This window comes from Heterocephalus glaber, unplaced genomic scaffold, assembly GCF_053883595.1.
Source record: "Heterocephalus glaber isolate CG9 unplaced genomic scaffold, H.glaber_assembly_v1.0 deba00001140, whole genome shotgun sequence".
Taxonomy (NCBI): Eukaryota; Metazoa; Chordata; class Mammalia; order Rodentia; family Bathyergidae; genus Heterocephalus; species Heterocephalus glaber.
Genome location: NW_028258200.1, coordinates 552,480 through 567,642, shown reverse-complemented (window position 1 = coordinate 567,642; position 15,163 = coordinate 552,480). Strand labels below are relative to the sequence as shown.

Genomic DNA, 15,163 nt, shown 5'->3' with positions numbered 1-15,163 from the left:
GCCAGGAGCAGAGAAAGCTAAACCTTTTTCTCAGGGCCTCAGAATGGGCAATGAGAGCAGGCAGGGGAGGCAGGTGCAAGTGAGAAGGATCCAAGGGTCCAGTGCTGGCCTGGACTACAGGGCCAGGGACCCAGGGCTGGGGGACCCTCTGTAGGAAGCAACCTAGATAAATGCGTGGCGCCAGGGCCAGGTGCTGGAGAGCAGAGCACCAAAAGAAAAGGAAGGAGAAAGAAAGAAAAGAGCCAGGTGTGGTGGCACACACCTGGAATCCTAGCACTTGGGAGACTAAAGCAGGAGGACTGCCACAAGTTCAAGGCCAGCCTGGGCTACACAGTGAGTCACTGTCTCAAAAAACAAACAAACAAAATAAATAAAAGAGAAGAAAAGCAGGCTAGGAATGTAGCTTGGTGGAGGAGTGTTTGCCCTGGGTTTGATTCCCAGCTCTGAAAAAAAAGGCAACACCAAAAATAATAACTTTTAATTAAATATTTATATGACAAGATTCTTCAAGTAGTAAACCAAACTCTTTAATGTAGTGTACAGTTACAGTTGAATATGTGGGCTTCAGTGTGTAAACCTCTGCCAGCGTGGCGGTGCACACCTGTAAACCCAGCACTCGGGAGGCTGAGGCAAGAAGATGGAGAGTTCGAGGCCAGTCTGGGTTACACAGTGAGTTCAAGGCCCAGGCTACCTAGTGTCTTGAATGAATCAATGAACAAAAGTGCTGGGGTCTTGCCCAAAGTCTTCAAATGTGCTATCCCCAAAACTCAGATAGAGGCCTGAAGGCAGGGCTCCCGAATCATTAGTGATGACTTTTCTACCTTGTGGGTGAATGGAAAGAAATCCAGGGAGGACTGGGAAAATGAAGTTAGGCTCCTCACACAGGTTCTTTTGCAAACAGAGCTGGATTCACATGCTGAGCTGCCTTCAGACTTTGTCTCTGTGAGGCTGCCAGACTCACCCCATCCTCAGGCACTTCAAGCCCCCTCACCTTTCAGCAGTTGGCTCTCCAGCCTGCCACTTTCCCCTCTGAAGCAGAGATCTGCTACCCCCTCTTCCCTTGGACCTAAGCAACTTCATCAGTTCAAACTCTGGAATGAAGCCAGAGAACTGGGTTCCAGTCCAGCACTGCCTGGCCTTGCTGTGGGATCCTAGGTAACTCTCACCCTCCCTGGCCAAGCCTCAGTCTTTTTGTCTGTGAAATGGAACTGAGATGTCACCCAGGCTGGCATGCAAACCAAGTAAGCCACAGCTATGGGAGGAACTGCTTTTTGTTGTTGTTGTTGTTTTTTTGTCCTTGCACTTGCGAAGTGAAGCAGGAGGAACCACTGAGCTAAATCCCCAGCCGGAACTGTTTTTTAGCCTGGTCTTCACTGGGGTTGGCTAATCAAACCAAAAGAAAAAGGAGTGTGCTCACTCCAGGGGGCTGGGTTTCCCAATCAGCCCTTCAGAGCTCCAAGCTCCACTGGGGGAGGTGCACTTCCACTTGTCCCCAGGATCTTCCGGCCAGCACTGTCTCCTGACTCTCAAGAGGCTCTGGGTCAAGTGGTGGGGAGCAGGTCGAAGAGGGTGGGGGTGTGCAGGCTTAGCTCCCGGAGGCCTGACTCAGCAGGCAGGCAGGCGGGGCGGGCCTGGTCCTCACATGCTTGGGAGGACACAACACAGGAATGTCCCTCCCGCCCAGCCTGGGTCCGCCTACCATATCCTGTTCCTGCCTTGCAGATACAGCACAGCTCAACCGGGGCTGGAAAGATGGCAAAGCCTGGAGCTCTGTGGGGTGGACACAGCCAGGGGCCTCCCAGCAGCCTGGCCCAGGAATAGGCCCAGGGAGGGCAGGGCCAGGCCACAGAGCCCGCCTGGAGCTGGAGCTGGCCCTGGAGTGTCCCCCACCTGGTGGGTGAGGTGGTGGGCCCTGTGATCACTAGACCTCAGAGGCGCTGGCTGTGCAGTGAGGAGTTGGACTTGGCATTGTCCGTTCACCTGACAACACACCAGGCCTCTCGGATTGTGACCCAGGGCTATTGTGGCTTCCTTTCCTCCCCTTGGGGACACCTCCCCCCTGGGGGCTGCTTGTCCCTCCAAGTCCTGTGGAATCTCTGGTGAGCTGGACTAAGGACCTGGGAGGTGACGGGTGCAGCTCAGGGGCAGCCATGCTTGCATGACACCTGTTCTGTATGCGTACCTGACTTGGTGTATGGCTGAGTATGTATGACACTGAGTAAGGCTGAGGTGATGTGCATGGCAACGTGGCTGAGGCAGACCTTGAGTGACAGCAGCACATATGTGGCCATGTCTATGCTTGTGTGGCAGTGTGGCTGGGTGCAACTCGTGAGCACATGGGTGTGTGTGTGTGTGTGTGCGCGCGCGCGCACATGGCCAGCTGTGGCTGCTGGGCAAGCAGCAGGACTGTGTGGATGACCATGGGGCTCTGTCACAGTGCTGCCAGGACCATCAGGGTCTTCCAGGCCTGGCTCTGCTCCAGCTGGTGCCACAGTATTACAGGGTTCCCAGTTCTCCTGTGTCCAGGGCTATGGGACATAGGATCCAAGGTCTACTTCATCCTCACCCCACATGAGGCCACACAGCAGACTCTGTTTCCTTGGCCAGCCAGGATTGGGGAATCAGGGGCCCCTCATCCCCACCCAGGTCCTAGTAGCCACCAAGGACAGAAAAAGAAGCCTTGTCTTCTACCCCACTCAGAGCAAAGCGAAGGAGGAAACTGCAGGCAGCTGGGCCCAGCTCAGCCTGAAACAGCTGCCGGCATGTGACTAAGGCCAGCAAGCCCTGCTACTACCAGCGTGTCCCCTCCTCCGATACTGGTTCCCCAGTCTCCTGCTGAGAGGGGTTCTGGCCAGCCCAGAACAACTCCAGATTCCCCAACATCCCAACCCACTCAGAAGACAGAAGGGCCATGATGCCCCACTCCTCACCCCACACACCTTTCCCCACCCAGGGACCTCAGGATGCCTGACCTATCCCAAGCCTCCACTTCCTGTTTCTTCTCCAAGGTCCAACCCCTTCCCAATCACTGATCTTGAGGACACAGGCACAGGAAGTGGCCCTCTCAGAGGGACACGAGAGGGTGACAGCTCCCCAGGGCAGGTGACTAACAGGGGACCTTCCAGGTTGCCTCGGGAAGGAGATCCTGTCCCTCCCACACTCAGCTGCACTCTGCAGATGACACAGCTGAGCAGAGTTAGGGCAGACGTTAGCTCCGCAGATGGGCCAAAAAATAAAGGAAGGAGAAAGGAGAGGGGAAAATTCCTCAAAAAGTCCCAAATCTGACCTAATGTTGACCTAGGGCCAGGGGACCCATTCCAGAAGTTCCTGTGAGGACATTCTGCCCTGAAGAGCAGGGCCTGTGCCCATCTCTCGCTGCCCAGTCCTGGCCTGGCAAGGCCTCCCTGGGCAGCCCTGATGCTGAGAGGCGCCCAGCCCATCTCCAACCCCATGGCCACTGGAAGATGACTGTGTCTACTCTGCTTACCTCTGCAGTGCCAGAGGCACAGCTCCTACCCACCTGGACCACGTACCCCACAAGGGCCCAGCTGCAGTGCCTCTTTAGTTTCCAGCATAGACCCACTGCAGAGCAAGGATGATGGGGGAGGGACAGAAAGTACCCAGGAGTGTCCTAGGCGTGGCCTCCCATTCCTCCTTCCCACAACCCTCAGGGCACCGGGAGCAGCACAGTGGAAGCCTGCATGGACTGAACTTATCTTCCCAGCTGTACAGACTATCCAGGGTCTGGGCCACCTCTAGCTCCTCCCACTAGCTCCTCATCCCCTACCTGTTGAGGGTCTGTGGAAAAAATGACCTGACCTACCGTGACTGCCAAATCTCGTCTAGTGGCTCTGGGGGTCAATTTGGAGTCCAGCCTTCCCCACCCTCAGCCCTCCCAGGATCCACACAGAAGAGGTTGTGCTCTTGTCATCTTATAGTGGAAGGTTTACAAAGAAAAAAAAAGAGAAAAATTCAAGCAGCAGCAGCTAGGAGCAAACCAAGACCTCCTAGGGGCAGAGGTGACAATCACTGTCCTCCCAGCTGCTGCTTGGCCATGCCCTGGCCCAGGAGAGGCGGCGGACGTAAACATAGGCTGGAAACAGCAGAGGTGACCAGGAGCTTCCAAGGGCTGGGAACTGGAATCCCTGGCTCTCTCCTGGGCTCCCACAGTGCAACAGGAAGGATTCTGGAAGATGACACCTCCATGGCCAAGGCCCCTGGGAGCTGGGGTCTGGGCTGGCTTGGAGCAAGGCAGTTACTGCTGGGGAACTCAAATATCCCATAACTTGAGGGTGTCCCCTCCAGGAAAGCGCCACCAGGGCCTCTGGTCTGTGGCTTGTCCTGCACCCCAAGCCCAGGGGGAAGGATGCTGCCTGGCAACCAAGCAAGAGAATGCGGGGGCACAGCAGGGGAGGGGAGGGGAGGCAGAGGCCTGCAGGCAGTTGCCCTGCAGCCCTTCCTGCAGGGGACAGGGTGGGGCAGGGAAAGGCAGGACAAGAAGCAAGGACCATCCCTTCCCTCTGCCACCAGGCCAGAGTCCCTATGGAGAGGACACCAAACATGCTTGGGAAAGGTAAGGGAGAGAAGACCCCACATGAATCCTCTCCTCAAAAGTTCTTCTTCCCATTTGCTGTCTGGCAGGTCCTTGTCACTCATCTCATCAAGACATTCTGCTGGAACATTGCCTACTCTGGCCGATAGGGGGCTTGGACCCATCTGGGAGCTTACAGGAGCCCCTTACTCAGCCACCCGTCACACTGTATTTCCTTTGCCTGATTTTGTATCTGACCCTTGCCATCCCCTGGGACAGGCACCAGCCCAGGTGCACAACAACTGGCCCAGGACCATGGTGACACTGAGTGAACAGGGGTGGTGAGGGCAGCCTGGCCCTACTCTGCTGTCTCAAAGCAGGTTGGCTGGGATGCCTCCAAAGCCCCTTTTCCTGCCCACCTTGCCCCCGCCAAGCTCCGGCCGCACCGTGACCAGGCCTTGGTGGGGCCCACAAGGTCAGAGGTGGTCATACATGCGCAGGGCCTTCTCCAACTGCTGGGCCACACGCTGGTAGAAGAGGATCTGCTGGCGCAGGTAGCTCTGCATCATGTGCTGGAAGTCGAGCTCACGGCGCTGGTGGAAGTGGCTCATCTCAGCCTGCAGAGCGAAGCCCACCACTCGGCAGCGCCTGCGGATGCCATCTGCCTCATCCTGCACCATTCGGCCCTCGTCGCTCATGCGCTGGCTCTCCTTCACCTTGGCAAAGGCGCCTGGTGGGCAAGGACAGGCAGGTGAGAGGAGGGAGCTTGGCCTTCACCCCCCACCTGCACCTGGAGCACCCTAAGGGTGGATGACATTGCATTGGAGCCACCAGACCTCTCCTGAGCTCAGATCGTGGCTGGGGCTCCTGGCTGTGTCTACCAGGGCATCCTCTACTACTGCAGTCTCCATCACGTCAGCCAGCAGGCTGCACCGAGCAGTCTCAGCCTTGCTAGGTGGGGTCACTCCAGGATTGGGCAGTTCCCCAACCCCCAGTGCACCACCGTCCAATGCCACCCTGGCCTCACTTCCTCCAGGAAGCCCTTCCAGTTCCCCCACAGCCTCCGGAGGCTCCTGGAACCTCAGGTATCCCCAGCTCCCCTGGGTTCCCTTTTGACCTGTGCCTTCTCTGCTCACCTGTCCTGGGCTGTGAGCTTAATGCACTCCTATCCTGTCCTCCTGGAGAGAGGCCTGGCCCACGACAGATCCCATGGGTGACACCATCCCTGGCCTTCTGACTGTCCCCCTCCCCAGAGTCTGTCCCACAGCTCCCCAATATAACCCCCCCAAGCTAGGCACCCTCCTGCCTTCCAGATCCTGCACACCAAGGTCCACCCCCCGCCCCATCCCGGCCCACTCCAACCTCACAGTCATCAAACCCTCCCGGCTCCTTCCTGCCTCCAGACCTTTGCCCTCTGGATGCCCATTCATAATTCAAGGCCCAGATCAAGTGCTGCTTCCACACCAGAGCCTCCACAGGGCCCCTGGGAAAATGCCACCCAGGCTCATCTGTCCCCTGGTCCCCACCTACTTGTCACTCTGCTGATTCTAAAGCAGCACGTGGTGTGCCTCCCACAACCAGCAGCCCCAGGGGACCAGAGGAAGCTGTGGTCATACCCAGGTGATAGATGCACATGAGTGGGGGATCCACCTGGGCAGGGAACCCAACCTGGAAGAATCTGAATGAATAACAAATGAATGGATTCAGCTCGGATTAGAAGACACTTGACTGATTCTGCCTTTAAGCTAGCAGGAAGAAGAGGCTGCCTGCCTGTGCCCAGCACTTCGCCTTTAGGAATAGGAGGCCATCAACTGTGCAAACATGACCAAGGTGGTGGGCAGGGGTATGAAACGCAGTGCTTTCCCTGAGCTCTCCAGTACCCACTGCACACACACAGCACAACTGGGACCCACACTTCAACGCTCCTCTTTCAAGGAGGGCTCTTGGGGCCCTTCAGGATGGCATTCTCTTTACTGTCACACAAATTGTCAGATGCATCCAAAATGCGTTTATTGAGCACTTAATACATGCCAGGCAATGGCTCTCCATCCACGCTGGACATAACAGGATGCCTTTAGGAGGGGCAGCACCTATCTGTTAGCAACTGCATGGCTAACTGCTCACCAGTCTGGAGTCTCTGGGCTGCCCCAACAGTGAACAAAGAGATGTGCAGTCCTCAGCTCCCAGCCCCAGCAGTCCTATCCGTCACCCTCCTTAAGGGCCCTGCTCCTGCTCCATGCTGACAACCTGGCCCTGGGATCACCTAGAGGCCCAGGGTGGGTGAAGTAGAGAATTCAGAGCTGGAGACACCCCAGGGCACTGCTTCCTCCCCCCAGCTGGAAAGGGAAGCTGAGGTCTTGAGGGGCAGGGACTTGCCTCTGGGCTCCTTCTTGCCCCCTGAGTTGGGGATACCTGGCCCTCTATAGCAGCAGAAGCCGGGCATGATAGGGCACACATGTAATCCCACCACACTGGGAGGCCGAAGCAGGAGGATCACAAGTTTAGGTCCAACCTAAGTAATTTAGCAAGACTCTTAAAAAATAAAAATTTAAAGGGCCGGAATGTAGCCAGTGCAAAGGCCCTGGGTTCAATCAGGACCACAAAAAAAGGTAAGAAAGAAAAAAGAGAGTGGGAGGGGAAAAAAGCCTGGAAAACAACAGCAGAATAAATAGACTGAAGTTAAGCTTCTGCCAGAGAAACCAACCTGAAAAGGAGACAGAGGGACCTGGATTCCACCTGCCTGTGTGAGGCTGGGTGCAGGGAGGGTGGATCGGTACCCAAAAGGGTTTTTCCTGCCCGTGGCCTTGAGGAAGGAAAGGCCCTTTCGTTGATAAGCTGACAGTGGCCCAAAAAGCAAGAAGGATCCTACTGAGCATTGGCTCTGGCTCGGTATTCACTCAGGCAAGAGCCAGGGATGGGGGCAAAGGCTGCAGGGGTGAGGACAGGCAGAGGCCCCACCCCGCTGTCACTTCCCCACCCTGTGACTCAGTTCTGGGACCAGGACCAGCTGAGGCTAACGTTTCCCACCCAGGGTCGTTGCTAGCCTGGCATCCAGGTCCCAGCAATGAAGGAGAGCTGGGGCCACCAGCCACAGAACCCCTGGTCCCCAACAGGTTCCCGGGCTCCAGCCTCAAACCATCTTCTGTCCACTTAAGGAAGTCACCACCTACCCCAGGTTGGGGGCAGGAGGCCTGAGCCTTGGTCCCCACTGTGCCACCTGCAGCAACCCTTCCTCCTTCTGGGCTGCAGTTCTCCCTGCTATAACATGGGACAGGCAGCACTGCATGTGATGCTCCTGACCACTGCTCACAGCATACAGAGCTGTTTTCCACTCCGGTGACAGTGCCCTCCTGGAGCATCTGAGGACTGCACCTGCAGGGACCCAGAGCTTGGGATGCCAGGAGCTGGGTGCCAGGCTTCTCCCCTCGGGGTCACATATGTACTCAGGTGGCAGTGGCGTGGCTTGTGGCAGCATGGTTCTCTGCTTATAAAAGCCTCAGAGAGCAGAGGAAAGGTTAGCTGATGGTCAGAACCTGTTTGTCCCCAGAAGACCCTGTCCTGCAATGCCCTTCCCTTGGCCAGGTCTATGCTGGAGCACCCACCGAGCCTCCTTCCCAGCTGGCACATCTACCCCAGCTGCCCACCCCTTGAGGAGCCCCTCAACTGCCTGACACAATGGACAGAACTCAGGCCAGGGAACCACACACACTGGGTTCCAGGTCCTTCCTTCTCTGCTTCTGAAACCACTCCAGTGCACTTGTCTGTAAAACTGGGTGGTCACACGGACCTCCTGGGCTGGGATGCCCTGGGGACTAAGCCTGGCCTTTGCTAGCTGTCAGGTGGGGACGGCAAGTCCCTGCTCACCCGGAACAGCCACTTTCTCCTTGATGTCTCAGGATAACCGTTACCAGGGCCCTCTTCATCCCCAGCTGCCCCAGCTTGAATGTTTCTGTTTGTTTTGGGACAGGGTTACTATGTAGCCAGGTTGGCCTCCAACTTAGGGTGATCCTCCTGCCTCAGCCTCCCAAGTGCTGAGATTCAAGGCATGCACCACCATGCCTGGCTCTTGGATGTTAATTATATGATTGCTGTTCTCTTGGGAGACCGCTGGCCTGGGTTCTAGATAGGCTGCACAGACCCAGGATCCAATGTCTCCATCCATAGGCCCAGCATGGGACCCTCTCTGGCTGAGGTCCCCAAAGCCTGCTCAGATCTGCCTCAAACAATTCCAAGCCCTCCTCCCTCCTCACCATGGACCCTAGGCCAGATTCTAGAACCTAATGCAAGCCCACGGGAACCTGGGTGCAGGGGTTCCAGAGGAAGGTGTACAGCCCAGCCTCTGCCTCAGGCTGCATGGCCATCCCAGGGGACAGTGGCCTTGGCTCCCAGAAACACCTCAGGCAGGGATCCAGACACAGCCTCCCTCAGCTCCATCTCTCTGCTTTGCGGCTTTGATGTGAGCCTCGAGCCCTGGGTGCCCCAGGCATGGGTCACCCTGCTGCCCCTGCTTCGACCCAGCTTGGCCCAGTGGCCCCATGCTGGCAGCTGTTTCATCATCAGGCCCAGCCTCCGACTGCCCACACAGAAACACACCATAGAGGAGCTAGTCAAACCAGCTTTCCCAGGCCTGGTGCAGGTGAGGCCCACTTCCGCCCATGAAGGCACCTGCCCCGTGGGGCCCAGCGAAGATCCAAGGCACCATTCTGCTGCTGGGTCACTGCAGTCCCCTCCCACTCCTTCCCTCCAAGGCCTGAGAGCTCATGGGGTCCCCTCTCTTGCTCCATAAATAGGAAACTGAGGCAGGGGCAGGGGAGGCACTTCTCAGGGCACAGGTGAACTGGGGAAGAGCCCAGCTAGAACTTAGGCCTTGTGTCTCTTGGAACTGAAAGGGGTCATGAAGGAGAGGCAAGGGGTGTTTTGACAGTCACCCTGCTGGTGAGGAGACCCACCACCTTCCCCAGACTCCCCTGGCACCCAGGGGCAAGGAGAGGCAGCTGTCCCCCGGCTCAATAGAAGCCTACATCGCCCCACCCAGAGTCAAGCTCCCACCAGTCAGGCCTGACCTCAGGCCTCAGGGTTTGGCCCCATTCTTCCTGAGTTACCAGCAGCCCCAGGGAGGACCACACCTCTCCTGACATCTGCCCTGCCACACTGTCCCCAGGACTTTGCCACCTCCAGGTTCAGCTCCTGATTCACACCCCAGGCAAGAAGAGAAGCCAGGCTTGGGAAGGGGGACAGGCTGGGCCACCTAAGCAGTGCCCCAGACCCCTGGTTCCGCTCCCCAGCCCGACTATGACCCTGTGTGAGCTCGGTGAGTCATTTCCCTGGTAGCTCCTGCACAACCCAGCAGTAACAGGCAGGGGCCCATCCTGTCCCTCCCCTACAGACAGGGCCCTGGAAACCAAAAACGTGGCTGGGCCTGGGAGGCAGCCAAGGTGGATGTGTCCTTTGGGAGGCGGCAGGAGGAAGAGACAGTCCCAGCTGGGCCACAGCTCCCTGTACCTCCCTGCAGCTCCATCATCTGCAAAATGAGGACAGGGATCCTCCCACACAGTTAGGAGCTCAGGGGTCGGGTGGAGAAGGACTTGGAGAGGCCGAAGTGCCACCGAGCCTGAGGAGTGGGAAGACAGGCTGCACACTGTGCTCCTGTTATCTGGGCCTGGGCCTGGTCATCTCTTTGTTCCCAGGACTCAGCTTCATACCATGCATGATAGTGTAAGCAAGACGGGACAGAAAAAGGGTGAGCTGACCAACAGGCAAATGTGGGGCTCCATGAAGACAGAGCTGCCACAGAGTATATATCCAACATGTTTGTTGAGTGAATGACAGTTGAAGACAGACTCAGTGAGCTGCCCCACTCCAAGGCCACCCCCATCCCTGGGTCTGGCAAGGCACCAAGCTCAGGAAATCCCCTGACTGCTGGGGGCCTACCTTTCTGCAGGTGGATGATGTCGGGGAAGTTGGAGAGCAGGCCCTGGTAGAGGGACAGCATGTCAAGCATGTGGAAAAGGTCATTCTTGGGCTGCTCGGCGAACATCTCGCCCACGGTCTCGTAGGTCCGGCCTGTGTGCGAGATGGCACTGTTGAGGGCCTCGGAGCTGAAAGGAGGATCCATCTGGAAGGCCTGGCTGATGGCCTGGAAGGCACTGCCCAGCTTCTGAAAGTCTTTGCGGAATCCGCCGGCATGCTTGCGCACGAGCTCCGATGCCACAGTGCTGAGCTGCAGAACACTGTCATCCATCTTCTTGCTGAAGGCCTTGAAAGTGTCCACACGGTCCTCCACATCCTGCAGGTCCTGGTGCTCTGTGGGGATCTGTAAGGTGAGCAGGAAGCTGGCGCCCACCATCTCATCCTTCTCTGCACGGCGCTTACCCATCTTCCACTGCTTGTCGTCCAGGCAGCTGAGGAAATGCTGGAAGCCCTCGTACTGAGAGAGCACGGGGTGGCTGGTCATGTGGTCCATCCAGAGGATGAGTCGCCGCTTGCGTTTCTCGATGAAGTCCTCCTCGAAGCGGCCAGTGGCCTGCTTCTCAGGCAGGTGGGGGACAGAGATGACCGTGAACTTGTGCAGCAGGCGGTTGTAGAGCCAGTCAAAGTGTTTGTAGCGCCGGTAGACAGGTGAGCCTGAGTGGGTGGGAGTGAGTTTATAGGAAATGTAGCTTTTGATGCCTTTGAACTTGGTCTGTTTGGTGGGGTCCTCCACGGAGCAGGCAAATGGATGGGGGTTGGCCTTCCACTGGGGGCCGCGGGGGCCCATTTCGATGGAGTAAGTCTCGGCAATCTTGGCCATCATAGGCACATCTCCAAGGATGAAGGCTTCCACACCAGAGCGCACGAAGCAGGAAAAGCGGTTAAGGTTGCGGCCCACCATGCTGCCCCGCTTGGCAGATGCCAGGCTGTCTTGCCGCTCCAGGGGTGGCTTGGGCCGGAGAGCCATGTGCTGGCTGGGGTAGGCACCCGGGTAGGAAAGGTTGAGTGGGGGGTGCCCATTGGTACCCAGCCCAGCACCCCGAGGCTCCTCCACCACCGTACACCCATCATCCCAGTCATCCCAGTCATCATCATCGTCCTCCTCGAAGCTGCCTGGGTTCGAGAAGAAGCCACTGCCCCCACCACTCCTGGCTGGGCTAAAGCTGTCATAGGCGCTCACCTGGGTACCCAGAGACCCTGCAGGGCTGCTGGGGTAGTCACCATGGTTGGCACCGATGCCAGGACGGATGATCTCCACATAGGAGGCAGGAAACAGCCCCATCTCCCCACGGCTGTTCTGCCCCTGAAGCCAGCCATCCAGGGAGGTCTCACTGAAGACTACCAGGTCCTCATCCTGCCGGATGCTGATTTCCCCCTCAGTCTCGCTGTGAAAGTCATACAGGGCTCGACCTTTCAGCGCCATGGTGGTGCTGCTGGTGGATAAAGATGGGAAGGAGAGGGCCGTGTTCTAGACCAGGGTGACCAAAAATGCACCAGCAGCTCGATGCCTATTACACAGTGCCGTCTCAGGGGCCCCTGCGGCAGGGTCTCAGCATCCACAGACTCTGTCCAGCCTCCCCTTCTTCAGAGCAGTGTCCATGACCCAGGAACTGCCCCGCGGGGTCTCCCGGCATTGCCTGTGGGCAAGGAACGTGGGGCTCTGTCCATAGTCTTCCTCCCTTTCTTGGCAGCCCTGGGAAGGGGGAGTCTCTCCCTCCTCCCACTCCCAATGGAAAAGTCAAGTGACCCGGAGAAACCAGCTCTGCGAGGGCAAGAATTCAATACTTTCCACCGGAACAATGTTCTAAGGCAGAGGAGGCTTCCTCGGAACAAACCGCCGTCCCAGAAACGCAGGCAGGGCCTTTCTTCCCGCTGGCTCCCGGCTCCCGCTGGCTGCTCCCGCTCGGGGAGGCTCTTGCATTCCTCTGCAGATGGGCCCTTCCTCCTTCCTCCTCCTCCTCCTCCTCCTCCTCCTGGGCCACTGGGTTTTCGAAAATCCAGAAAATTCAAGAGAAGCAAGGAGAAAAGCAGCACCCTCCTGAATCAATTCCAAGGGTGGATGTGTCCGGCCTCCCAACGAGCTGGGCCGGGAAAACAAGGGCCGAGGTTTGCACAACAGGCCAACTCCACGACCCCGACCGGCAGTGGCTCTGTGGGCCCCCAAGGCCCGACCTGCGCCCACCCGGGAGCAGAGGGGGACCCCGGGACACTCGCTCAATGGCCTCTGTTGTTTGCCTAACTCTTCAGCATCCTGAGCCCGCAGCTGACCCCGACTGCGTCCCGGGACCCTGTCCAGAGTTGGGCCCGGCAGACGCCGTCCTGGAGCGCTCCACCCGGTCCCCAGCGCGCCCGCCCTGCAAAGGATCGGCCGTCTGTCCCCTCGTCCGTCCGTGCGTCCCACCTCCCCGCCGCTCAGCCCCTCTGCCCGGCAGCAAACTCCAAAACAAAACAAAACAAAAACAAAAAAAAAGGAAAGGCGACTCCGGGAGGTGGCGTCCCGCAGGAGGGGACGCGGGCGGAGGTGAGCGGTGAGGAGAGGGGGCGGAGGGAGCGCCACTCGCACTTCCGCGGTCCCGGGCCGGGCGCACGCGGCTCCGCCCCGGTCGGGCAGGACTGGGATCCTGCACTCCGCCGGAGTCCCGCGCTCTTGGACCCGGGCTCCTCGCCCACGGACACAGGGGTCCGCGGTCCGGGGAGGCCTCTACCACCCCGGCCCGGCCCTCGACGCGAGTGCGGAGAACTCCGGGAGTTTGAGGGCGCGCGCGGCTGTGGAGGCCAGGACCCCTCCCTCTCTAACCCTCCCCACCTTATCTCCTTCCCCCTTACACCTCCCCCTCAGCTCCCAGACTGTGACCCCGAGAGCCTAAGTCACGCACCCAAGAACATTAAAAGAGTAGCTTCTGGGCCCTGGGCTACAAAAATGTGTAATATGAAGTTGGGCATGCTGGCACAAGCTCGTAATCCCAGAACTCTGGAGGCTGATGCATGAGGATCTCTGTGGGTTCCTGACAAGCCTGAATTACATAGTGAGAACTTGTCTCAGAAATTTAAAAAAAGAGCCAGGCATAGCAGCAAAGGCCTGTAACCCCAGCACTGGAGAGGCTAAGGCAGGATTGCTGCCAGTTAGGCTAGCCTGGAGCTACACATAATGAGTTCAAGGCCAGCCTGAAGTACATAGTGAGATACTGTCTCAAAAAACAAAAAAATTAAAAATTAAAAAAAAAATTTTGGTACCAGGGATTGAACTCAGGGCCTTGCCCTTGCCAGGCAGGCGCAGCACCACTGAGCTACATCCCCGGGCCAACCATCTTGCTCATTTAAGAAAATTGGGCAGGGGGTGGGGATGTAGTTCAGTGGCATGGCACCCACCTGGCAAACTCGAGGTCCTGAGTTAAATCCCTAGTACCAAAAAAAAAAAAAAAAAAAGGAGTAAGACATCATCCTTACCTTACCTTCTAGAATCCTCAAATGTGCCGTTTGGCCAGTGCCGTACAAAGTGCATGGGAGGGCACTATACCAGCCTGGGTGGAGCAGGGATCAAGGATGGCTTCCTGGAGGAGGAGGTGCCTAAAGTAAAGCTTTTCTGGACATGCCCTGGAGCCTTGCCTACCCTCCTAGCTAGAACTTCTTCCCTTCATTCTTACTCTTCCTGCTTGTTGCTGGTAGTAGTTCTGCTAAAGGCGGGGAACCACCCATACCCACCTTTAGTTTTCTTGAGGGACAGAGTTGCCAGGCTCCAAAACCCAATTTCATGGGTGTAATGCAGGGCTGGTATTTGACCAGAACAGCAAGCTTATAGACAAACCCCAGGCACCCAGGTGCCAAATTGCACAATTGAGAAGCAAAATTGGATCTTTTCGTCCCATAGATCAAGGCAGCATGGGCTTCCTAGCACCTTCCTGTCACCTGTCCTGCAAACTGGGTTAACAATAGCAGCTACTAAATGAGACAGGTGATTAGGGCATGGCAAAGATGGCTGGGGAAATAGATGTGACCTGTTAATTAACAAAATCCCAGAACACATGTGCAGAACAGTTCCCTGCATGTGGGCTTCTTGAGAGAACTAGAGCAGGTTTTCCATAGGAAGGCCTAGACCTGTCGTCAGCCTGAGGAGTGGATGATACAAAAAGGACAGTTGGCATTGACTTTTTGGCTACTGTGTTCTCTCTTGCATGGATGGCCCACCCTCACGTTACAGGATGTACTTCTTTTCCTACTTTTACTTGGACCAAACTCACTCTGCAAAGCCTATTTCTTTTCCTACCTTTAATAAAACTGCTACTGTTAAAAAAAAAAATAGCAGCTACTTCCTTAGTAGTGCCAAGTGCCAGGGATGGCTGTAAATTCTCTCCCTAGGCAGGCTCACTGCATACAGGCGATGAGATTTCCTCAAACTCAGTGAGGGCCAGATCCAGCCCCACCCCAGGATCTCCAGCCACTACCCTGGTGTCTTTAGTCTGGTCCCAAACATTTGGGCCACACATTTACAGACCATCCATCATGGAGTTACCCCAAACCTGCTCCAGGTGCCTTTGCCTCACCCTCACAGGTCACCCTTATTTCCAGTTTCTTGAGGAGCACTTACCCTTCAGCAGATTCCCTCCTTGCTTCACATCTAGGGGTGACAGCCCAAGGTATGAGTCTCAGAAGCTGCACTAATTG

The 15,163-nt window shown here is 57.0% G+C and overlaps 1 protein-coding gene across 1 annotated transcript; it reads right to left on the bottom strand.

Annotated features, from left to right (window-relative positions):
* Window positions 1-462: 462 nt before the first annotated feature.
* Window positions 463-13,231, bottom strand: Snx33 (sorting nexin 33). The gene is made up of 2 exons (XM_004872056.4): window positions 10,463-13,231; window positions 463-5,261 (listed from the first exon to the last, which is right to left on the bottom strand). The coding sequence occupies exons 1-2, from the start codon at window positions 11,922-11,924 to the stop codon at window positions 5,008-5,010; spliced, it is 1,716 nt and encodes a 571-aa protein (XP_004872113.1). The 5' UTR covers window positions 11,925-13,231; the 3' UTR covers window positions 463-5,007.
* Window positions 13,232-15,163: the final 1,932 nt, after the last annotated feature.